This window comes from Camellia sinensis, chromosome 5 (assembly GCF_055761805.1).
Source record: "Camellia sinensis isolate YWXY chromosome 5, ASM5576180v1, whole genome shotgun sequence".
Classification (NCBI taxonomy): Eukaryota; Viridiplantae; Streptophyta; class Magnoliopsida; order Ericales; family Theaceae; genus Camellia; species Camellia sinensis.
Window position 1 is genome coordinate 117,042,868 of NC_138965.1, and position 26,426 is coordinate 117,069,293.

The 26,426-nt window shown below is 34.0% G+C and overlaps 1 protein-coding gene across 3 annotated transcripts in view; it reads right to left on the bottom strand.

Annotated features, from left to right (window-relative positions):
- Window positions 1–282: 282 nt before the first annotated feature.
- Window positions 283–26,426, bottom strand: part of LOC114271211 (MADS-box protein SOC1) — a 44,395-nt gene continuing 18,251 nt past the window's right edge. For 2 of the 3 annotated variants that reach the window (XM_028212816.2, XM_082869643.1), the window contains exons 3-8: window positions 2,718–2,799; window positions 1,929–1,990; window positions 1,707–1,806; window positions 1,571–1,612; window positions 1,155–1,196; window positions 283–703 (exon numbers count right to left, since the gene is read on the bottom strand). In XM_028212816.2, coding sequence (XP_028068617.2) covers window positions 560–703; window positions 1,155–1,196; window positions 1,571–1,612; window positions 1,707–1,806; window positions 1,929–1,990; window positions 2,718–2,799 — 472 coding nt within the window. In that variant the 3' untranslated portion in view covers window positions 283–559. Of the gene's footprint in view, window positions 704–1,154; window positions 1,197–1,570; window positions 1,613–1,706; window positions 1,807–1,928; window positions 1,991–2,717; window positions 2,800–3,127; window positions 3,270–26,426 lie in introns of those variants that run through there. The other variant, XM_082869644.1, reaches the window with a different exon arrangement.

Sequence of the window (26,426 nt, forward strand, 5' to 3'; positions counted from 1 at the left end):
ATTGGAAGAAGCCTTTCTCTGTATTCAGATCCTTGAAGGTACATTTTTGTATCAAATAGCTTATATATTGTATAGAAACACAGAAAACAAAGACACAAACAATAGAATTCAAACATTCTACCCCGATCAAGTCTCTTCCATGCCATCAACCATGATTTAGTGGCTGTCTTGTATATATATAACCATGAACCATCAAATTTAGTTGCAATTTACCTATATATTCCATTTACAACATATTTTTGCATGCTTCCCACAAAAAAATAAATACATAAATAAGTAAAATAAAATAAAAATAAAAGATTATTGAGGAAGCATAGTGCTGCAAAATATACATCAGGATATGATATTGCAGTATTATTCTTGGACCATATCCAATGACATAGATACATAGATAGATTAAAGTTGCAATGAGCAAAATGCTGCACTCAATATAAAGCACATTATTGCTTGAGCAACGCCAAAATACTTCAGTGGCAGCAACAATTTTACAGTTATTATGGAAATGACTATGATCATAAATATGTAGATGTATATATGCTGCACAATTGCAAGTCGTTGTTTACTTCTGAGGCGAAGCACGCTTGATTCTCCCTTCTGGGGGTCCGATAAACAGATCAGTCTCTACGTCTGAAATCTCACTGCTTTCTGTGTATGGCACAACTTCTCTCTCTTCGTTTGATTCTTGTCGCGGTAACAAGCCATACTAGAAAAAATACATACACGTCTATAAGACTGATGTGGTTGCAAAATTTACACTTAATTTGTTTTGTCAAAAACTTCAAAAAAAATTTCTTATATTTGAATGCGACTCTAAAAAATGTGTTAGTGGTTTTGCCATACCATATGATCACAACCTTGGAATATAGTAAAACCCCAAATTATAAAGCAAACCAATTCACATAATAATCCTAGAAGATATATTATGATATAAAAATAAACATATCGTATAATTAAATCACATCGCGTTGCATGTAAAGTACAAACAACAAACAATCAAAATTTGGGTAATCACAAAATAATAAAGATCATATTTAGCATTAAAAAAAAAAAAAAAAAAAAAAAAAAAAAAAAAAAAAACTCAAGAAATATTTTAAAAAATAATAATAAAGGTAACAATAGAAATAAAGCCCAAAAAGGGGGAAAGAGAGAATCACCTTCTCACAGAGCTTTGCATTTTCAGCTGTTAGGACTTTCTCCTAAATTAAATTGAAGCCAAAAGACATACACCATCAGCAATTAGTGAGATAATTTAAGTAAAATGGTATTTACAATCTAAAGTCAAATTTTTAAATAATTATTTTATATTTTTAGGGTAAATGTTATTTACAAACTAATATAGAGCATGTTATCCATAAAATGGAAGTCTTATGGAATTTAGTAACTTGACTATTTATGCATATTTGTTGGGTGCATATCCGACTAGAAATGTCATCAGACACTTAATCAGCTCATACAAAGGTATCAAGTGTCTGACATAGGTATTTCAAAATTTTGAAGCAGTTGTAAAAAATGACTTTTAGTGGAACAACGTGTTACACTCAACCTAATATCACAAATTTTAATAGTTTACCTTTTCCTTAAGTTGATCAATCTGTTCCATGAAAACCTCCATCTGAAGCACAGACAATAATCAAAGAAATTAGACTTCCAAGTAATTACAAAATTTTAGGAAATAATTACATTTTGTACTACATAATAATAACTACCTTTTTAGCCCGGACTCTGCTTACACTCCACTCCAACTGTTGTTCAATTTGCTGCAGTTCTTCCATGGTGCATGACCCCAGATCCTCTCCCAAGAGTTTCCTAATACAAATTTTCCAATTTCAGAGTTTAGAAATGCTTCAAATTAAAAATAAATAAATAAAAAAAAGTTCATATGTTTAGTGTGCCAAACAAATTCGAACTAGCTAGGCCTTCCATCCAACCTTTTTGCAACTTCAAGAAGTTCTATCTGCTTTGCCATGTCTGCTGCCTCATGCTTCAAATGCTGCCAGTCCGGATCAATAATTGCCAGAAAATTTAGTTATTAAGGTTTTAATAGTTAACATAAGGTTTCATCTTCCGATAAAAAGAAAAAAAGAAGATTAATTGGTTCCCACAAGAGGATGGACAAAAAGGAGAGAGAGTTGTTTCATTAATAATGCTCTACCAAAGGGAAGAAAGAACAAACGAACAAACACAACATGAAAACATTTGTTAGGTACAAAACAAATTGTTGGATAGTGGAAGCGTAACATAAAAAAAAGGTTAGTGCACATAAGAATCTATGGAGATATATGGCTATAGAAACCGAGCAGAGCTGCTTTGAGAAATCAGAATAACTCTTGCTTCATATAACATTCTAGATATATATTTCCGAATCACACTCTTAAAAGAACTTTTCAGATTCGTATGCAATTTTATTAACTACTTTCATGCGTTTTACTAACATCTAAATGTACCATAAAACTTTTAGAAGATTGTCGATTATTTTTTCCAACATAAAATCAGCTGTCCCCAGGGAAGGCAGCAAAAATGCCTTAATAGAATGACATCTGCCATGTGATTTGATGAATATGGAGCGACAAAATTAAGCTATATATATGTGTCTTAATATAAGTACTGAAGTTACATGAAGTAAAAATAGATGAATAAATAAATAAAATTATTCCAGTTAATTATCTAAAATCGTCAACAATTGTGAAGAGGAAGTTAGTTTGAGAGGGGGGTATAACCTGCATGTTTTCTTCCACTGATGAGTTGTCAGTTTGAACATCTTTTGTATGCCTCTGATAGCGCTGTGTCGTCTCCTGCATGCTGAGTAATTTCAAAATTGAACACAACGCAAATGAAGTCACTATTTTTACCCTCAATTATCAAATAACAAAAAGAATTAACTCAAAAGAGTCAAAACCATAAGGATGATAATAAAGATGAAAATAATATATATATATTTTGATGTATATGACGTTAAAGAAATGGCCAATGCAGCATAATGCCAATAACCAAGTCATTGAATTACTCAGTTTTTTTGAATTTGAGAATGTTTCTTCAATCAAATTTGTCATGCTATTCAAAGTGTTTTTTTTTTTGATAAGCAAAAGAACTTTATTGATGAAGAAAGCAATACAAGCATAAAACTTACATCAACAAAGAGGGAAGTGCAAAAAGCATCACCGCTAACCTCAGCAATCCCAACTAGGTTGGCACCGATAAGGAAGCAATATCATCGTTGGCGAGAAGCCAAGCCAGAGACAGAGCAGAAAAAATAACAAACTAGGCCTCTGAACAGCGGCAATGCTGCATTCAGAAGCAATGCTGCCATGACTCCAATCAAACAACCAAACCAGCAGACTAGAGCCTATACTATTCAAAGTGTTATGCAAAAAATAAACGGTTCCAATTAAAAAACAATTAACATAAACAAATAATTACACTAAATACAAGATATATGTGGTTTGGCAATGTGTCTAAGTCTACAAAGGGGAGGAGATCAAATCCACTATGCATAATACAGATTACAGAAATTTGAATCTCACTTCTATCACTCTACAGTGCTGTCACAATCTCACACTAAACCCTAGCTGAAAAATACAATAACAATAAATATTGCAAAAACTTCAGGCCAAGCCTGTTGCACTTGGAATCCCACCTCCTTAAAAAACCCCTTACAGTAAATTTAAGTGTATAGTAAAAATTCAAGGTACCTCACAACACAGTCTCCGTTATATTTTCTAAACAAAAATTTGAAGACAATCTGCCAAAAAAGAAATGGAAAGATAATACAGTGAAGAATTTGACAACTAATTTTACATGCTGGCCTTTTAACCAAGGAAGAGTTATAAGCTGGACTTTCATGGATCATCAAAAGAAATTATCAAAGTTTCTGAAGCACATTACAAAATAAGGTGACACTAAAGTTAGTAACTAGAAATAATGACAGATAATAAAAGTTGATGATTCTTCATTATTTTAGTCCTGTTTAGCAACAATTAAACTAATTTGCTTTAAATCAAGCCAAGAAGAAAACAGACAAATCTAGAACTTTATACGGAGTATGCCAATAGCTTTATATAATCATGTTTATGGTTAATTTGACATTAATATCTTATTTTTTTGTATTTCATAAGGTATAATGGTGTTGGGCACATTAAGTAGTTTTTATTACTTAGTTGTACTTGTTAAAATTAATGCCATACATTGGATACTTTGGATACATTGCATTATTTGTATTCATGTCTCTAATGTTAGATATATAATATTGGATACATTGCCTAGATTATATTTATGTACCAAGTTTTTTAAGGTTGTTTAGGTTCATGATTCTTGTTCATGTATCTTATTTATGACCCTCTCAATACAAGATCAATACAATAAAATATAATAATTCCTCCTTGAGAAAATTCCCATCGAAAGCTAGCAAAAGTGGTATCAGGGCTTGGTTGGGTCAAGAACAAGCTAGGCGTAGAGATCGGATACGGAAAAACAATCCCCAAAAAGGACAACTACCATGGAGAATTCCAACAACCAAAATGTGCCTATTCCTGCCTTTGATGGTGAAAACTTTGATTTTTGGTCTGTGAAAATGGGAACTATTTTTATTTATATGGATCTTTGGATCTAGTTGAAAATGGATTTGGTGAACCTGAAGATGAGCAGCTTTGACAAATGCTCAAAAGGGACAACTGAAAGAACAAAGGAAGAAGGATGCAAACCAACTAGGCCTAACCTAGTTGGCCACCATGCCTTCCTTAGGGCTTAGTCCCAAGGAGGTCATAGGTTCAATTCCCCTTAGGGGGGTTGAATTAAAGGAATGCAAGCACTTAGGAGCTTTGCGGAGGGTGGAGAGATTTTCTCCCATAGGTGCTAATCTAACAACTAGCAACTAAGATTTGTCAATCAAAAAAAAAAAAAAAAAAAAAAAAAAAAAAAAGGAAGAAGGATTCAAAGGCTCTCTTATTGATTCAACAAGGAGTTTCGAAAAGCAATCTTTTCAAGGATTATCAATTCTACAAAAGCAAAAGAGGCATGGGATATTCTTCAAAAGGAGTATAGAGGCAACTTGAAGGTAAGAACAATCAACTTCAATAATTATAAAGAGATTTTAAAAATTTAAAGATAAGAGATATGGAATTGTTGAAAGATTTCTTTTCTAGAGTTATGATATTTGTGAATTAAATGAAAATTTATAAGGATGATATTTCTAATCAAAGAGTTCTTGAGAAAATTTTGATAAATTTGTTGAAAAAATATAATCCTATTATTGTTGTCATTGAGGAAACTAAAGATCTTACTAATTTGAGTATTGAAGAATTGATAGATTCAATTAAAACATTTGAGCAAAGGTTGAGTAACCAATTTGAAAAGTCAATTGAAAGTGCTTTTCAATCCAAGCTCAATGTTGGCACTTCTAATTTCCAAGGAAGAGGAAGGTATAATTCTCGAAGAAGGGAAAATGAAGAGTCCACTCACATAAGTGTGGAATTTGTAACTGAAGCAATCATGTTGATAAAGATTGTTGGATTCGAGGAAAGCCATAATGTTTCAATTGCAACAAATTTGGGCATGTAAAAAAGGATTGCCAAGTCAAGACCAATCAACAAGCCAATTTCTCTGAGGAGCAAGAAAGTGAAGGGCACATGTTCTATGCTTGTCATTCGGCATTCGAACAAAAGAATGATACATGGTTTCTTGATAGTGGATGTAGTAATCACATAACCATAGATGAGAGCATTTTTGTGAAGATGGATGCTTCCTTCAATTCTCAAGTAAAAATGGGGAATGACGCCTTAGTCCAAACAAAAAGAAATGGTACTATTGCCATAGAGACCAAGATGGGTACCAAATACATCTCCGATGTTTTCCTAGTTCCAAATTTGGAGCAAATTTGATAAGTGTTAAATAACTTATGGAGCATGGGTACTTTGTTCATTTTAAAGAAGACTCTTGCAAGATTTATAAAAAATAGAGAAGAAGTCAAGTTGTTACAAAAATTAAGATGGAGAAGAATATAAGTTTTCCTCTCATTTTCGATATAACAAAAATGTGGCCTTGAAGATGGATGTGGTTGATAACTCATGGTTTTGGCATAAAAGATTTGGGCACTTGAATTTTCAAGGCTTAAAGAATCTACAACAAAAGAATATCGTTTTTGCGTTGCTGACTATTTTAGAAGTGCAACAAGTTTGTGAAGGTTGTGCTCTTGGAAAGCATCACTGAGAGTCATTTCCAAGGAAGAAAGCATGGAGAGCAAAAGAACCAATAGAACTTGTTCCTATGAAGCACCTATACTCCAAAAAAGGTATTGTATGAATATCAGATACTTATCAAATACAGATACAAGTTTGATATGGCAGGATACGTATTGGATATGGCAAATAAATATCCGATTTATTTTTTAAAATTTTGGATATAGGAGAGATACACGAAGGATACTTGAGAGATACGACAGGATACCTGAGGGATACGCAAGGGATTTGCCAAATAAGGATCCAAATTAATTTTTTTCTTATTTTTTATATTTTATATTTTAACACGCCAAATGAGTATCTAAATTTTTTTTCAATTTTTTTCTTATTTTATATTTATATTCTTTCAAAGGTCAATGCTCTCTCCTTGTTTCTTCCTCTCTATGTCTCTTCATATTCTATGGGGCTTATATTGTCATTATTTATTCCCTTGTGATAAACCAATTTCTACCTTGTTAGCTTTGCTATAAGGGCTACTCACTCATGTGTTAAAAAAATCACATTGTTTCTATTTTTTATTTTCTTTCTATTGTTGTTTTATTTTATTTTTAAATTTTAGATATTATGACTTAGTGCTATTGTTATTATTGCTTAATTTTGTTAGCTTATTGTTGTTCTTTAAATTTCCTTGAATATTTGATCGAATCCTCTGTTATTTTTGTTGTTAATTCTTTGTCAGTATGCCTGGTTATTAATTGATTGCTCTTTGATGAAAATAAAATTCTCTTTTTGATATTAAGGAATTTAGTACTAAATATTTTATGAATGTACTCTTGCATCATGTTTTATTTTATACATACTACATTACTAAAAATTATTTTAAATTTTTTTTTACAAACATATCATCACCATACCCGCATCATACTTTTTTAAGTGTTGCCATATCGTCATATCCATATCGTATCGTACTCGTATCCTGTATTCGTGCTTCCTAGACTTGTTCGTACTCGTATCCTGTATCCGTGCTTCCTAGACTTGTTCATACGGATGTTGTTCTGGCCCATGGATACACCAACTTATGGAGATAACAAGTACTTTATCATTTACTAGAACAACTTGGGTGTATTTTATGAGACGAGTGAAGTTTTCTTTATCTTAAAAAAATTCAAAGTCTTGTGGAAAGGCAAAGTAGTTACTTAATGAAAGTTTTGAAAAGTGATAGAGGCAGAGAATACAACTCAAATGAATTTATGAAATTTTGTGAGGATACTGACATGAAAAGGCAACTTCCCGTTGGGTACACTCCACAACAAAATAGAGTGGCGGAAAGGAAGAATAAAACCATAGTGGAGATGTCCAAATCTATGCTACATGAAAAGGAGATACCCAAAACTTTTTGGGGCTGAGGCTATGTATACGGCAGTTTACTTGATAAATCTAAAGGCTATAGACTCTATAGTGTGGACAAGAAGAAAGTGATTATTTCTAGAGATGCTCTCTTTGGTGAGAATGCATCTTTTGATTGGAAATAAAAGAAAGTTCAAAATCAAGGCATTATTTCCAATGAAAATTCAAAAAGTCAACAAATTGAAGATGTTGAAGCATTTGGATCTCCACAAAGATTGTCACCCATTGCTAGTTCACAATCTTCTCCAACTTTGAGTTCAAGCTCTTCATCTCAAAGCTCAACTCCAAGAAGAATGAGGAATCTAAATGATGTGTATGCAAGATGCAATTTATGCATTATTGAACTTGAGAACTTAGAAGAGGCAATTAAAGATGAAGCATGGAAGAAAGCGATGGAAGATGAAATTCATGTAATTGAGAAGAACAAGACTTGGGAGTTAGTGGAGAAACTGGAAGAAAAAGAAATAATGGGTGTGAATTGGATTTTCAAAACAAAGTTCAACTCGGATATGGCTCTATTCAAAAGAACAAAGCAAGACTGAAGATTAAGTTGCGGACATCTTCACCAAAGCTGTACCAAGGAAGAAGTTTTGAGTGTCAACAATATGGCATTAAGGGGGGATTGTAAAATTAATGCCATGCATTGGATACTCTGGATACATTGCATTCTTTGTATTCATGTCTCTAATGTTAGATACATAATATTAGATACATTATCTAGATTCTATTCATGTACCTAGTTCTTTGAAGGTCGTTTATGTTTGTGATTCTTTGTTCATGTATCTTATTTATGACGCTCTATATAAATTGTTGTAAGCCTATTGCCAAAGTAAATCAATACAACAAAAAATAATATTTGAATCTTGAGAAAATTCCTATCAAAAGCTAACAGTACTATGATAATTTTAAACTTTACTACAAAACTATAGTAGTTGCCCATAAGTTGTATTACATGTCAAATATTGTTTTTAGTCTTATATAGTCTTTGCTATGTTTTGAACATTCTAGGTAGGAAAATAGTACATAGTTCCTTAGTCATAACCTTAGCAGAATTAAGAGAATCATGTAGCCTTAAAATCGAATTATAGAAAATTTGTGTAGTCCTTTTGTCGGTTTGAGTGATATTTTGCAATCCTATTAGGGTCACTGGTAGGAAAGATGATGAGGAATTTATTGTTAAAAATTACAAAACACTTAATCAGGATTGGTGAGACATGAACATAGAATAACAACAAACAAGAATTGTAAATCACATATACAAGAGCACAAGATTTATGTGATTCACAAAAAACTAAGGTTACGTACACAGTCACTATGGTTTGACTATGATATGAAAAGTTTCAAAACAAGGCACTGAGATAGCCGATTTGTTTCCTGATTTGTTTCTTGCCTCCTAGCTTTGCTTCTTCGATCAATGGATAACACTTACGAGCCTCCAAGAATTTGATTTTGGATCATGGATACATTTTTTGACTTGTTTTAAAAAATGGCTTTGACAAGACATTTGGGAGGTTTCGAAAAATTTGAGGGTGTTCAGAAAGTAGTCTTGACTTTTTTTAGGGTTGCTCAGAAAGTAATCTTGACTTGTATGTTGGCTTTGATACCAAATTTGTTAGGGGTGGCAGAAGATAAAAAAACAAAAATGTATGGTAAATGATGCAAATATATGGAGATGTACAACTATAGGAGCAGTAGAAGACTCTTTCAATATAGGCTTGGAGCACAATCAAAATATTTTCTATGTTACTAATCTTTCCTCTCTTAGCTTATAATAATCACATTACCATGTCCCTTATATAGGACTGCATAGAAGATTCTAGGTCACACCCCAAGATAACCATTTCATATTCCTATGCAAATATATTTAACATGACGCATTTTTGTAAAAGATAAATTTACCACCCAACATAAAGAAGTCAACTTTTCAAACATAAATCATACCTAACCTTATCCACCTACTAGGTTTCAATTGAACCATTTAACACTAATTGGATTTTGTCTAGACTTTTCATCAACTACTATTATGAAAATTCTGAAACTTGCCCTTTTGCAATTCAAGCCAAATCTCACATTTATTCATCTTCAAATCTTAGAAATTTTCTTCTATCTTTTAATAACCTAGGAAACTTTTCCATAACCATTACCCATTATTACAATTTTGATAGTACGCAGTCTTAAATTTAATCCAAGTTTTCTAAGGCTTTCCTATATCAAACATTGCCAATTTTCTTTTTTAGCAACACTAAAAGATATTTATCGCTCCTTCTAATCACCCTTGATTTTCAATTAACCTAATTAACAAGTTTATTATACATTGAAAGCCAAGTAACTTAATCATTTTGATCTCATTTGATAGACTATTGGAAAATCCCAATAAAGTACAACCTATTTGGAATGATTTCTATTGCTAATTTCCTAAGTGAATCTTTTTTTTTTTTTTGGTCAACAAAGAAAATGAACTTTATTGATGAATTGGTCATGCTAACAAATGCTCTAGCAACACTTGTTTAGCAACAATTAATGCAATATATTTGTATCTAATAATGTCAATCAATTTTTCAAAACAAAATTAACAACTCTTAATTAAAATGTTAGAAATTCTTGTAGTTTTCAATATTACTCTTCTACTATGTTAAAATAAAACCCATGCCCTTACGATTTATTCTTTAAAAACCCAAAACCCTTTCATCTATAATTGAAGTATTCATCATCACTATAAATATATATAAAAAATCTAAGAAAGGGTAAATTTGATACTAATTTTTATTTATTTATTATTTCTACAATAAATACAAGTGATTGGGGAAATTTATCATCTAAGAAGCATGTATGTGGATATATAACAGGATACGGACAAGTAGATACGTCAATTTTCAAAAAGTGTAGAACACGACATCTAATTTTATATATTTATTATATGTTATAGATATGACTATTTCATTAAAGATAATAAAAATTACATCATAACAGTAATTCCAAAAGGTTAAAGGAATAGGAATTAATAAGTATAAATCTTTATTTGTTTATTTATTATCATTATATCCTTTAAATTATTTTGTTTAAACTTAAAATGTGTATTATGTATGTCTTAGCAATAGACATGTGTATCTCCAAGTGCTTAAAGTGTTAGAAACGTGTTTGAGTAAAAAAAAAAAAGTTTAAAAAATAATGACACATTTGAATGCGTGTTCGATACATGTTAGGAGGTGTCTATTGAGGCCTCGTTTGACAACATCACATTTTAGCTTAAAAATTATAGTCATTAAAAAAATCAAAAATCCAACAAACTACACAAAAAAGTCAAATATTCTCTTTTCTCCCTACTTTTTGCATATTGTTTCGTAAAAAATCAAAAAATCATCCCAAACATACTAATTTTTTTTTACCTCATATTTTAACCAAATAATCAAAAAGTTACTAAAATAACCTTTTCCCAAACGAGACCTAAGTGTCGGACATGGACACAAACACAGACACGACACAAACACACACCTCAAGTATATGTGCTTCTTTGTACCCCTTGTTCTTTCGCATATCAATAAATTTTATTTCACCAATAAAAACAAAAAAGGTATATATGCTTCTTAGCTTATCATATTAAGTATATGTGCTTCTTTGTACCCCTTGTATTTTCGCACATCAATAAATTTTATTTTGTCAACAACAAAAAAAAAAAATATATATATATATATACTTCTTAGCTTATCATATCTAACTCCTTTAATGATCATTAAAAGTTAAAATGTTGTTTCACTAACTTTTTGACATAAATTAAGTCATTAATTACACCTTAATAAGTGTCTTGGGACACCCAAACCATTTTCCATCGGGAAGAGATTTTGATGCTTACAGTCTACAAAGACGCATATTGTTGGAATGTGTCCCACATCGCCTGTTGTTGCCCCATCTGTGCTGGTTATAAAGCTCCAGTTTCCCTCTCCTTAATACTTAGGTTTTAAGGAGACATATGGGTTAGGCTTTCCTTTTTTTTTATCGGCCAAAAAGGAAACTTTATTGATGACGATAAAAAGTACAAGTTGTACACAAAAATATTACGTTGTACACACAAAAAAAATCAATTAAGAGAAGATGGTGCACAAAGCATCACAATGAAATAGATCATCCTAACTAGGTTGGTACCAAAAAACCCATCCTATCATATGCTAAGCACCCCCAAAAGGGAGCAACAACCAAGAAAGACCACACAGAGAAGAACAATTGAACACAAAGGGAGGACACACTAGCCAAGAAAGATTAACAGAACACAATGTGCCACTCTTCCTGATGCAAAAGATCAGCCGTAACTTAATCTGTTTTGTAAACCAGATCATTCCTAGAGACAGATAACAGATCATACACACCATTCCTGAGACAAAACTTGACCTGCTGCAGATTGTCATTCACAGAAACCTCCACAAGTATTGGGGAGGCCTTGACCCACAAAGCTACTCTAACTTTCACAATTTCACATAAAGCTTCAAAGTCTAGTTAAGATCCATTGAAAACACACTTATTTCTATGCCTTTATGTAGACCAAAGAGTTGCCAAAGGGAAGACCATCCAGATTTTCTTCTCCAATTTTTTCATTCTGCATCAATACCACCACTGCAGCAGCCCATCTATAGAACCTGGCAAGACCCACTGAGAACCCTAGCATCTTACAATGTTTGACCACAGCCTCCAAACAAAAAGACAGAAAAGAAGAATATGTTCTACAGTTTCCACTTCATTATGACAGAGAACACAGTAAAGATTAACACTCCCATCAAGTATGCCAATTCAGTGGAGGAAACAAGAAGTTTTAACCTTACCAAGCCATGACAACAACCCAAAAAATTACACTTTGGGAGGAGCAAAATTATTCCAAATAGAGCCTGGCATTTCCAGAGCAGGACCAAGAAGTGATTCACTCTATTTATAAATTGATGCTACACTAAACAGTCTAGATGAATCTGCAGCCCACTTCAATTCATCTGGTTTATCAATACAAAGAGCTGGTGACCTCCGAAGCAAACAGACTAAACGATGGACTTCCTCCTCCTCCTAGGCCAAAAGATTTCTTCTAAAACTCTAGGTTCCAATCACCAGCTGCACCCTTTCTCTCAAAAAACACCCTTACCACCCCATGCTTGTCATTAGATAGAGAGAAAAATCTAGGGAATTCCTCCTTAAAGCAGACATTACCAGTCCACTTGTCCAGCCAAAAGTGTGCTCCTCTTCTATCCCCCAAAGCAATCTGAGAATTATGAATATAGAAATTATGCAAGTCAGGATTAACCAAAACTACATTAATTATATCAGTCCAGAGCTTAAATCCTCTGCCTTCCAATCTTGGAAACCATTTCCCATTCTCAACATTATATTTTGAGCAGATCACTTCTCTCCAAAAGGTTTTATTCTCAGCTCCAAACCTCCACCACCATTTTAGCGAAATGCATTCATTGAATGTTCTAATCCTCCTCAAGCCCAAACCACCTAGATTCTTATTCTTTGCAATCAAATCCCCACGAACCAATTGCACTTTTCTTCTGAGATCTGATCCACCCCACAGGAAAGCTAATTGCATTTTCTCAATCTCCTTAGCCACCCCTACAGGTATCTTGAACAATGACAAATAGTAAATAGGCAGGTTAGACATAATAGACTTGATTAAGGTTAATCTCCCAGCAAAAGAAAGCAATCTTCTCTTCCAGGTAGCCAGTTTTTGCTTGAATTTGACAAGAACGGGTTTCCAAGTACTTCTCCTACTCAGGTTGACCCCCAATGGCAGTCCCAAATACATAATAGGTAGCTTCTTGTGAAGCAATCTCAAAACATCTTAAAATTCGTTTAATATTACACACTTTCTCCCTCTTGGCTTCACAGAACAAAATCGTGTCATCCGCAAACTGCAAATGAGTTACTCTAAGGCCATTTGACCCCACCTATGTCCCATTAAATAAGTTTAACTCCTTGGGCTAACCAAGATATTGAGTCCCTCTGCTATAATGTTGAATACAAATGGTGACAATGTATCTCCTTGTCTAAAGCCCCTTTGTGGGCAAAATTCAGATGTTGGTGACCCATTTACTACAATAGAGATCTTAGCAGAAGATACACAAGCTTTTCATCCAACGCACCCATCTAGATCAAAAACCAAATTTTGATAACATGTTAAAAAGAAATTCACAATTAATTGAGTCATAGGCCTATTCAAAATCCAATTTAAGTATCAAACCTTTCTTATTGGATCTTTTCCACCCATCAACAATTTAATTAGCTATTAGAATCCCATTCAAAATATTCCTTCCACCCAGAAAAGTTAACTGAACCTCACTAATAATCTTGGGCATCACCTGCTTCATCTTGTTTGATAACACCTTTGCTAGAATTTTATACAAGGAACCAACCAGACTAATGAGCCTATACTCATCCAAACAAGAGGGGCTATTAGTTTTCGGGATTAAAGTAATGAAGGAGCTATTAATCCCACCAACTAAAATTGCATTCTGATGAAATTCCCTCATAAATTGTAGCACATCAGATTTCACAAATTTCCAACATTTCTTGAAAAAAGCCATGTTGAAACCATCAGGCCCATGTGCCTTATTACCGTCGTACTACTTGATTACATTACTAATCTTAGCCTCAGTAAACTCTGCCTCCAATTGTTCCACAGCATGAGGCCCACCAATGTTCTTGAAATGACCAGATATTTTAGGTCGGTCTTTCCAAGACTCAGAGAAATACTATAGAAAGTAAGCCTTCACCTCAACTTTTATTACCATAAGCTCCCCAGTCATTGAGCCATTCACAACAATGGAGCACAGAGAGTTCCTACTATTCCTGCTAGAAGCCATAATGTGAAAATACCTTGTATTTTTATCCCCTTTAAGTTCCCAATTCACTCTGGATTTCTGCAGCCAGATCCACTCCAACATCTTACTTAACCTCCAAGCTTCACCCCTCACTTCCTTTCTTCTAATCAGTTTTGTATGAAGAAAAGGTCTGACCTCAACTAACAGATCAAGAGCATGAGCTTCTTCAACACTCTTCAGATTATTTTCCACCTTTCCAAAAACCTTCACATTCCACTGTTTTAAAGCTTGCTTCAGGGTTTTAAGTTTCATGTGACACTTATAACCAGCCCAACCCTCCACTACAAAACCAAACCAACATTGCTTCACAAAAGGTAAGAAATTAGGATGAAGTAGCCAAGCATTGAGGAACTTAAAAGGCCTGGGCCCCCAGTCCTTATTTTCCTCCATTAAGATGATAGGACTATGATCAGAAAACAATCTGGGAAAGCCCCATAATTTGAAATTAAATTTTGCACCCACGCATGATTAAGAAGAAATCTATCCAGTCTACTTCATTTCTCCCTATCTTGGGAATTACACCAAGTAAACTTTCTCCCAAGCATAGGCATGTCTATCAGCTCAAGTTCTTCAATTATATCATTAAAGTCTTTCATCCCTCTATCCCTTCTGGAGCACCCAATTCTTTCCAATATAATCTTAATTTCATTAAAATCACCCCCAAGCACCATGGCCCTAGAAAATTGGACTTCAGTCTTACTAGAACATCCCACAACTCTTTTCTTTTCACCACCTCATTAGGACCATATACATTAATAATAACACAATCAAAACTATAGAACAATGTACCTGAAAGTACGATGAAATTGTGATTACAGCAACAAGCCTGCAACTGAAACACCTCAGGTTTCCAAATACATAGCAATCCTCCAACTCTACCGACTGCATCTACGGCCATGAAATCAATTTGATCCCCAAGCCACATAGATTTAACCAAATCAGAATTGATTGCAGAGATCTTAGTTTCTTGAAGGAGAATAATGTCCACTTTTCTATCAGCAATGCATTTCTTTAACTTCCTTCTTTTCTCTGATCTACCTAACCCCCTCACATTCCATGATTGTATCTACATTATCACACCAAAACACTCTTACTCACCCCGGATTGCTAGTCTAGATAGCATCACCCTCCCTCTGCCTTACTTTCTTTTGTCCTTGGCTTCAAATTCATTCAATTTGCTAATCACCTCATCTTCTTTTCCTACACAATCAAGACCAAGAGCTTTGCCAATTTGAAGTGAAGTTTCATCCTCCGATAGCACTCTCCTTCCTCTGCTGGTTCCACTAGTCATTGATAATGAAATGGCAGCTACAGCTGACCTAAAAATAGCTCCCTTTCTCAAATTTAGTGATGATTCCCCCAATTTCCGAGTAGTCACAAACTTCCCTTCTTCTACACACTGCTCCTTCGTAGCATTAGAAACTATGATTTGATCTTCACATACCCTAACTGGGTATATTATTATACCTTTGCACCCTAACTTGATGACTTGGTTAATGGCCTCCGTACATCTTGTGGCTATCTTCACTTTTCCACGATTGAGAGAAGATAGTCTACTAGTAGCATCATCCATACCAATCACTACTCTCCAAACCTTCCCAATGCTACTGAATGTAGTGTTACTCCACAAGTTCAATGGGACTCCATATGGGTTGGGCTTTTCAATTTGGTATCAGAGCTTCGTTAGGCCCGTGATTGGTGTGTCGTTTGTCTGGTTACTATATGTTGTGGTTCAGGAGGGTGTATTAAGAAGACGGAAAAAACTCAATGGCTTATCTAAATTGATGCTACCGAATAAACCCAGTAACCTAAAAGAATAAAAGGACAGACAAAGGGGCTTAATCCAATCACCCCAAGAAGGGGAAAAAAACAACCACAGACCACCTAAAGAGGCAACCGAAGCACATAAGACCAGAACCAAGTTTGGTTGGCAATAACCAGAGCCTTGATAAGGATAAAGAAGGCCTACCAAGGTGAAGACAAGGAAGGATAGGAGCTGCGAAGGCTGGGCTGAGGCTGTCGGAAGGAGAAAAGGATTTAGAAAGGGTTGTCGAAGGCTGGAGAGAAGAAAAAAGGCAGTCGGTGGTGATGGGTGGCTTATGAGAAAGTGCGCTAGGGGGCAGCTTACATAGTGTACCAAGGGATTGGCTTGGGTGGCTCACATGGTGTATAACTTTGGTGCGCCAGGGGGTTGCTTATGAGAAAGTGCGATAGGGGGTGGCTGAGATAGTGCGCTAATGGATCGGCTTGGGTGGTTCACATGGTGTATAACCATGCTCACCATGATATAGGTATAATTCCCCCACAAACTCAAATAGGTTTGAAGATAGAAACCTATTTCAGGTTGAAGCAGAGGGAAAGATAGAGTGGAGCAGAAGCACAAAAAAAAAATGGATTGCAAGTAAAAAAATATGTAATTGAGATATTTGGGATATGAATAAACCAGTGGACAAAGGAAGAGATCACCATAATGCAATACTGAAAGGAAAATATAGCAGCGAAATAGGTTGAGGTCCCGCAGACGGTCAAGGCAAGGTTGCCGCCTACTGGTAAGGAAAAAAACACCAAGAGCTTAACCTATAACTCTGAATATAGAAATCAAAAAATTTTGTTTGAATATGGAAATTAGAATATGAATTATTTTGATTATAGGAATCTTACCTTATGTATATTGTTTCCTAAATTGTATCATAAATATATTATATATACATGGCCACTACCTCATTGATTGGTAAGCCAATTAATTCTTTTCATTCTTTTTGGTATCAAAGTTTGGTTAGACCTGTGATTGGTGTGTTGTTTGTCCGGCTACTGTATGTTGTGGTCCAAGAGGGTGCCTGTTGTTTACCTCATTAATAAGACCCCTAGTCATGTGTTGCATGGACTCACTCCGTTTCATACCCTTATGCCTACCACCACTATGTTTCCACTCTTACCTTGTGTCTTTGGGTGTACATATTTCTTCAAAATTAGAGTCTCACTCACACAAAGTTAGATGACAAATCTATTCGTTGTATCTTCTTAGGGTACTCTTCCATGTCCAAAGGGTATAAGTACTATGACCTGGTGTCTCGTCACTTTCACCACACTTTGAATGTTACTTTTTGTGAGGATCTTCCTTTCTTGGGTACTGACCCTTCCTTGCAGGCTTCTCCTGTTATTTCCACTGTTCTCCTAGTGACCATTTTGGACGAGGTTGAGAATGAGGTTGTTCCCCTTCCTTCTTTTCAACCTTCGCCTCCTCTATTGCAAGTATACTCTCGTCACCTACGCACTCAGCCCCTCCTGTCGCCTCTTCGGTATTTGGTCAAGTAACTCTTCTCCTTTAGCTTCTCCTCTATCTCATCGTCGTAACCCCACATCGGGATCGACATCTTCCAAATTGTTTGAGTTATTTGAGTAGTACTTATCATCCTATTTCCTAGTATTTTTCCTATGAGAGGATTTTCCCTTCTTATCATTCTTTTCTTGGCAAGCTTGAGTCGGAGTCCATTCCTCATTTTGTATCAGAGGTTTCTCAGAATCCCAAATAGGTAGCGGCCGTGCAGACTAAGATGGTGGCCTTAGAACAGAATCACACTTGAAATCCTGTACCTTTACCTCCTTAGGAAAGCACAGTTGGCTGCAAATGGGTGTTCACTATAAAGCACCTCACTGATGGTTCAGTTGACCATTACAAAGCTAGCTTGATGGCCAAAGGTTTCACACAGATTCCTAGCAAGGATTTTGGTGCCACTTTTGCCCTTGTCGCCAAGCTTACTTCTGTATGTTTTCTTATCTCCCTTGCAACATCTCATTCTTGGCCTCTTCATCAGCTTGATGTCAAGAATGCATTTCTCCATCGAGATCTTATTGAGATGATTTATATGGCCCCTCCACCCAGTTTTTGGGCTAAGGGGGAGTATTCAGGGAAAGTGTGCCAATTACGCAAATCCTTATATGGTCTAAAACAATCTCCACGAGCATGGTTTGGTCGCTTTAGTTCTGTTATTATATCTATGAGATTGTTTTAGTGCCACTCTGATCACACTTGTTTCATTCGCCGAAATTCTGTAGGTCTGTTTATAGTCTTGTTAATTTATGTGGATGATATTATTCTCACAAGTGTTGACTCTGTCGACATTGGTCAAGTAAAGAAGAACTTGGGCCAAACTTTTGATATTAAGGATCTGAGATGTCTCAAATATTTTCTAAGAATTGAAGTGGCTTGGGCAAGGGAGGGTGTCTCCTTATCTCAAAGAAAGTACACCCTTGACTTGCTTCAAGATACTAATATGTTAGGGTATAAACCTACTTCTACTCCTATGGATCCTATTGTCAAACTCACATCAAAGTCTGGTGAGTTATAAGATGACCCAGACATATATCAGCGTCTTGTTGGATGCCTCATTTATTTAACCAACACTAAACCTGATTTGACATTTGCAGTTAGAGTTGTGAGGCAGTTCATGCATGCACCTCTTAAAAAGCACCTTGACGCGGTTCATCATATTTTGAGGTGTTTAAAAACTTGTCCTGGCTTGGGATTGTTCTTTACTGTTAGTCTCCAATCTAGGCTCTCCTGTTTCACCGATGCAGACTATGCAGGATCTAGGATTGATCGGCGTTCCACTTCTGGTTTCTGTACTTTCTATGGTAATCATCTTATCTCATGGAAAAGTAAGAACCAAAGAAGCACGGGTGCGGGTACGAGTACGGTACGGGTACGAGTGCGGGTACGCCGATACGGCAAAACCTCAAAAAAGTAGGATACGGGTACGGCTGCGGTACGCCGATATTTTTTTATTTTTTTATTTTTTTTATAATTATGTTTAAAAGATCCAACCTACAAATTGAAATTAAATATCAAAACTAAAAAGTATGATTGATTATTAATTTTGTTCTAATTAATTTTTATAATTTTGATCTAATTAATTTTTTTGATTATTAACATTATATAAGTATGATTGATTATTAATTTTTGTGTTCTAATTTATTAATTTTTTTGATCTATTTTTTAAAATAATTTATAAAGGCTATATATATAATATATAAATAAAAACATATCATACACATATATAAGTATAATTTATAAAAACATAAATAAAAATATATAATAAAAAAATAAAAAGTTATAATAATATAATATAAATTATAATTTATACTATATATATATATATATCTATATATAATATCTATATCTAGGTTTCAAACAAAGTCGAAGAGAAAAACAAAGTCGAAGAGAGAGGAGAGAAATAGGCGAAGTGAGAGAGAGAGAGAGAGAGAGAGAGAGAGAGAAAGAGAAGGCGAAGGTCGTCGGAGGTCGTCAAAGGTCGATCGAAGGTCGTCGAGGTCGATCGAAGGTCGTCGGAGCCATCGGAGCTTCAAACCAGGTACTCCTCTCTTCTCTCCTCTCTTCTCTGTTTCTTCTCTTCCGTGTTTGGAACAGCTAAGTTCTGCCGTACCCCGGCGTACCTACGGCGTACCCAAGCCGTACCAGTTCTCCCAAACGTACCGAGACACTGTTTGCCGTATCCGGTACGCGTGCAGCCGTACCGGTACGCGTACCAGCACCCGGTAAGTACCCGGTACGAGTACGGCACCATTTTTGGAGTACCCGTGCTTCATAGGTAAGAACCAAGCAGTGGTTTCTAGTTCTTTTGTAGAGGTTTGAGTATCGGGCTATGGCATATGGGACATGTCAGATTCTTTGAATTCGCTCTATTATGGCAGAGTTGGGTTTTAAGGAGACTGTTCCTTCCTCTTTATTTTGTGATAACAAATGTACCATTATGTTATCCTCTGATCCTGTACTTCATAAGCGTACCAAGTATATCGAGGTTGACATACATTTCATTTGAGAAAAGATTTAGACTGCATTGTGCCTCCACCATTTGTCTCTTCTTCTCAGCAGTTGGCAAATACATTCACAAAATCTATAGAACCAACTTTGCTCCAGTCTTCCATTGACAAGCTACGTTTGTTGAATATTTTCACGCCAGCTTGAGAGTGAGTGTTGAATATAGAAATCAAAATGTTATGTTTGAATATGGAAATTATAATAGGAATTAGAATAAGAAATTATTTTGATTATAGGAATCTTACCTTGTGTAAAATGATTCCTAAATTGTATCATGAATATATTATATGTTCATAGCCTCTACCTCATTGATTGGTAAGCCAACTAATTCTTTTCATATGTCATGATTAATTAAGTCTTTAACAAATTCATGCTAGTAACTTTATGCCTACTAAGTGTTTAAATGAAGGAAAATGTTATGAACCTCAAATAATCTATCGAATCTCTCACACGGGTGTGGAACCCATACAAACTCATAGGTGTGTGGGTCTCATACCCATGTGAGAGATTTAGTAAAAAATTTGATAAATTATTTAGGTCATAGCATAACTTTTAAATGAATGATTTTGTTAACAAGCACTTGTTAAGATGCATTAAATCTACTCAACAACTTCCATTATCATAGAAAATATAAAATACTATAAATGCATTTTGCTTGTAGACTAAACTACCATTTTTTTCAATATCATATATTTTAACATTATATACTTTTCAAAATAGAGTTTTTTTTTTTTGAATATTTTTTTATCATAAAGGTAAATTTCTTTTATTTTTAAATGACATTTTGTAGATTTGTTTTTTTAATAAATATTCTTTATTTTGAATCCTTAGAACCTTAATATAAAATGGTGATATTGAATGACAATGTTGTAACATTTATTTTTAAATAAATTCATATTCATTTGTTGATTGATCTTATAAATTTCTTTTTATATTTGTTATAATTTTTAAATTCATTTTTTTACCATATAATTTATTTATGATTGAAAATATATAATATTTAAAATAAAAATAAAAAACTATGAAATTTTACTTAAAAATAACGGACATTCACTACAAGAAATTGCACTTTTGCCGACTAAATTTTTAGTCGCTAAATATATCATTACTGCAACTAATCCATTTAGTAGCTAAAACACTTTAGCTGCAAAAAGTGATATTTTCCTAACCAAACATGTTAGTTGCCAATTGTCACATTCCATGACCACAAAATTTGGTCGCCAATTGTCACATTCCGTGATCAACAAGTTTGGTCGCCAATTATCACATTCCATGACCAAAAATTTAGTCACCAATTGTCACATTCCACAACTAAACATGGTAGTCACCAAAAGGAAAAATATTAAAAAAATATTTTTTTAAAAAAACTCTATTTTGAAAAGTATAGAATGTTAAAATATAGGGCAAATTACAAACACCCCCCGCAAGGTTTGGTAAAAATACAAATTTCCCCCTGAAGTTTGAGAAATTACAAATTGCTCCCTGAGGGTCAAATTTTCATAACAAATTAGGGAAAATTAGGAAAAAATCTATATGAAAATTAAAACCTCATGAGGCAATTTGTTATGAAAATATAAACCTCAAAGGGCAGGATGTAATTTCTCAAACTTCAGGGGGAAATCTATATTTTCACCAAACCTCGAGAGGGTGTTTGTAATTTGCCCTAAAATATATGAAATTGAAAAAAAGAGTAGTGTAATCTACAAGCAAAATTTATTTATAATGTTTTCTATTTTCTATGGTAGTAGAGGTTGTAAAGTGGATTTAATGCAATGCATAACAAAACCCTAAGTGAATAATGGGTCTTGTTAAGCAATAAATGAATTTCAACTTCTTCCACTTGTACAGGAATGTAAAGGAAGAGTTAAATTTTTTATTCATATATGGACATAAGTACCGTTGTTTTTGTAAGAAAAAAATTCTTTAACTGCTACTACTACATAGTGTAATTAAAAAAATAAAAACTATCCTGTATGTATATTTTTTTAAAATGGTTTTAATATGGTGAGAATCCAACCAACATTTATCAAGGTACTATTGGAAAACTTTAGTTGGAAAATATTTTTATTCGATTGAATTTTTAGAATTTGTATTTAGAATTTATTTTAAAAAATTATAAATAAGTTTGACAAAACTAAATATAAATATATATTTGAATTTTTAAATATTATTTATGTTAAGAAAAAATCATATGAAAATAAGTGTTTGATTTAAAAAAAAAAAAAAAATCACCAAACTAAATTTTAATTTTTTTTAGAAAAACATTAAAAAAAAACTCAATAAAAAATAAAGGACGAGAAGGGTGCAAAGCAAAAAAGGTATTTTGGTCTCATTATAAATATATAAAAAATAATAATTAAGACAACTTTTAAAGTTGTGTTATTTTTCTACAAAAGTTGATATAAATGTGCTCATTTAATGTTTTCTTAACATATGCTCTTAAGGCATATGTTAACAAAAGTCATGGATAATTATAGAATTGGCTTTTCTCTAGTCCTTTATTAGACTAGAGAGGTATTGTTGGGCCTAGTGTGCCCATTTTTGGGCCCATTTCAATGATCCAAACTGTTCACATTTCAAGATTCATCGAGTATATCATCCCAGCGTAAAATCAAGTGAATTGAATAACAAAAATCACGTGTTTGAATCAAATTTGTATGAATCGTTTATTCTCACTGTCCATTTTTTTCATACAAAACTGATCCGAATACAAGGTTGTCATTACTCGATTGACTTGATTTTTTGCAAGGATGATGTACTCAATAAATCTTAAGATGTAAACGGTTCAAATTATCGAAACGAGACCTAAAGGTGGACCCACTAGGCCCAACAGTACCTCTTCAGTTCGATAAAAGACTGGAGAGAAGCCAGATTCATAATTATAATAAGGAAGGTGAAAATTGTGTTTTTTTTTTTTTTTTTTTTGATCAACAAAATAAAAACTTTATTGATGAAATGAAGCATACAAAGTATTGAGGATACATCAATAAAGGGGAAAAAAGAGCAAAAAGCACGGAGATGAATTATGTTATTGAGTGCCATGAAGATGAATTATAGCTTAATATCAAAGTAAATAGTCATAAAATGGGTGCATTATCAATATAGTGCATTACTAACATCTCATTAATAATGATAGGAAAAAATGAAAAATAATTTCAGAACACATTTGCATATTAGCGATGTTTAGCTTTCAACTTTTCATTTTGGGAAAAAAGGATATTAGTATCCTGCTGGTCAGTTTTAAAAACATTTGTATTAGGCACACAAAGATTTCACATAATGGGACACAAAGAAGACACAAAGGGTATAGAAAGATTTCACATATGAGAGACAAATGGTGAGACTCACATACCATCTATCTTTCTTTTGTGTCCCATTCAGTGAAATCTTTATATACATTTAAACTTGAGAGAATTTTATTTTTACTCCTATACTGTGCCTCGATTTTCAATTATACCTTCAGACTTTGAATAATTTCAATTTTACCCCCAACATTTTTGAAATCGTATCAATTTTGCCCCTGCCGTCACATTTGAAACAGAGAAAGTAAAGAGATTTACATTTTAGCCCCAAATTTCAAAAGAAAGATGCAAACACACCATGTCCTACCCAAATTCACCCTCTTTCCTCTTCCTCTAATTTTCCAACCCAACTTCTCTCAAACCCAAATTCACTCACTCGATTCTACATCCTGCTGTACACCACCTATCATTTCATGTTATTATATATATGCACTGTAGATGCAAATAGACTTCATTGAGGCTTGTGGATTACTTAAAAGTAAATAAATTATTGAGAAAACAGAGTAGCAATTGGGTTTTGAAGAGAGAGAAATTGCCAAGATTACCAGTGTGTTTATGAAACACTTTGGCTTTTCCATGAACTTCAACCCCAAAAACACAAAATAAAAAAAATACGATAGTGCAACTGCCTATTTTTAAACTTCAAAATTTTCAGAAGATTTGAAGAACCCACAAGCAAATACAATGAAATATGCAATGAAATCACCAAATTAACATTTGATTGCCCATAAATAGGAACCATTTTAGAAAGAGAGATAGTTTGGCACAAACCCAACAAACAAAACACTCACAATTTGTCTATATATACATGGCTTTAATGATTCTGTTAATATACTCACAGACTGTGACATTATGCGTTCCATTATGTGCTAAGTAGTCTTAAAAGAAGCAAACGAGAAAGGATTGCCGGAGATAGTGGCTGCCTTCTCCACTTCTCCAACGATGTCCTTAGGGTTGGATTCACCACCACCGTTGCCACAGCCTTGAAGTCTGGCACTAAAGGTCTTGGATAACATCTGAGCAAGGGAGATAGCTTTGGAGACTTCCATAGCAAACACACTCTAAGAACGAGACAGAAACTCGGAGGAGAGAGATTGAGCGATCTCTATTTCTGGGTTTTTTGGATCGTTGTCAGAGGTGGATGATAAAGGTCTAGAAAAGGAGGGAAAGAAGGGTTGAAAGAGAAAGTAGGTGGCGAAATGGGTGGTTGTGGAGAAGAGAGAAATGAGGTTTTGGAGAGAGGTGAGGATGAAGAAGACGATGACGTTGTTGTATTGAAGATGATAATGAAGAGGAGCGAAGGAAAAGGAATCAAAGCCACATTAATGGCGTTGAAGGTCGTCACATTTTCATAGAGTTCTAGAGAGAGAGTGTATGATGTGAGTTCGTCTCTCTTTCTCTCTCTACTGGTTCAGCTTCGTGGGTGGGTTTGCATCTTTACTGGTTCAGCTTCACATTTTCAAAGAGTTAGAGAGAGAGAGAGAGAGAGAGAGAGAGAGAGAGAGGGGGTGAGTTTGGGTAGGAGCGGTGGATTTGCATCTTTCTTTTGCAATTTGGGGCCCAAATGTAATTTTTTTAATTTTTTCAGTTTCAAATGTGACCACAGGGGCAAAATTGATACGATTTCAAAAACTTTAAGGGTAAAATTGAAATTATTAGAAATCTGGGGGTGTAATTGAAAATCAAGGTAAAGTATAGGGTTAAAATGAAATTTTCTCTTTAAACTTCTTATTTGAGAAATCTTAAGACTTGTAGGAATGGGTTGTATTAGTGATCTATGGTTATAATTTGGACCAATTACATTATGGTATTATTATGTGCTTTTTTAGAGAAAACAAGAAGTTGTAGTTAAGCTAGTGTTGTTATATATAGTCTAACATCTTATAAACATCAAGTCTTTTAAATCTATGTTAGTTTTATCATTGAAGAAGGATACTTCAATAATTTTTAACGAATAAAGTCCTTTACTTTCTAAATTTTGATGTGTAAAGTCCGCATTCCACAATTATAATTTTTTGAGATTGATTTGTCATTGCATCCCATCTCATGAACAATTATAGATTGGTTGTCGTAAGTGAGTTGGACGATGAACAGTCCCAATCGACCTCACTCTAGGAAATGTACTTCTCACGATGAATTGTCAATCCTTACTAATTGCCTCATTTCTTGTAAGAGTTTATTCCCTCATTGATCTTCCTCATTCAACCCATTTGATGATGAACATGACATGATATCTCTGCTTTCTCTTGCATTTGATCAATTTGGATTCAATTTCAAATTTTCAATTATTTGCGTGTTTCAATTTTTCTATTTTATTCAAAGTTGTGATGAAAAAGGGAACAAAGGTTTCAAAAATGAGTAGTAATGGTGCTATTTATTTATGAAATCTAAAACAAATGAAATCATAATAGTCCATGTACGGGTAATAGTGCTCTAAGTGGAGTTGTCTGAAATCATATTTAATTCAAATGAAAACACGGATTCTTCTTTCAAAAAGGACTTCTCACTAGCTCTCCATGTGTCCATTCGACCAGTGTAGTACAAAATTTGCAGGATTCTAGGAACCTTTTTTTGATCAGCAAAAGAAGAGGCCCTTTATTAATGACATAAAAATAACATCAATATAGGGAAGGAAAGGAAAGAAACTGCATCATAGTGATCTCAACTCACGGCATAAGGGAGACACCCCCAAAAAAAAAAATATATATATATATATAGAAAATTGGTTTCAACAAATCTTGAAAGGATAGGCCAAAAATCTGAGGTTCATTGGAAGTGGTGCTTAGCCCACATGACTCAATGTCATTGGAGATGGAATTCTTTGAAGCAAAAATATGCGAAGCAATTAAGA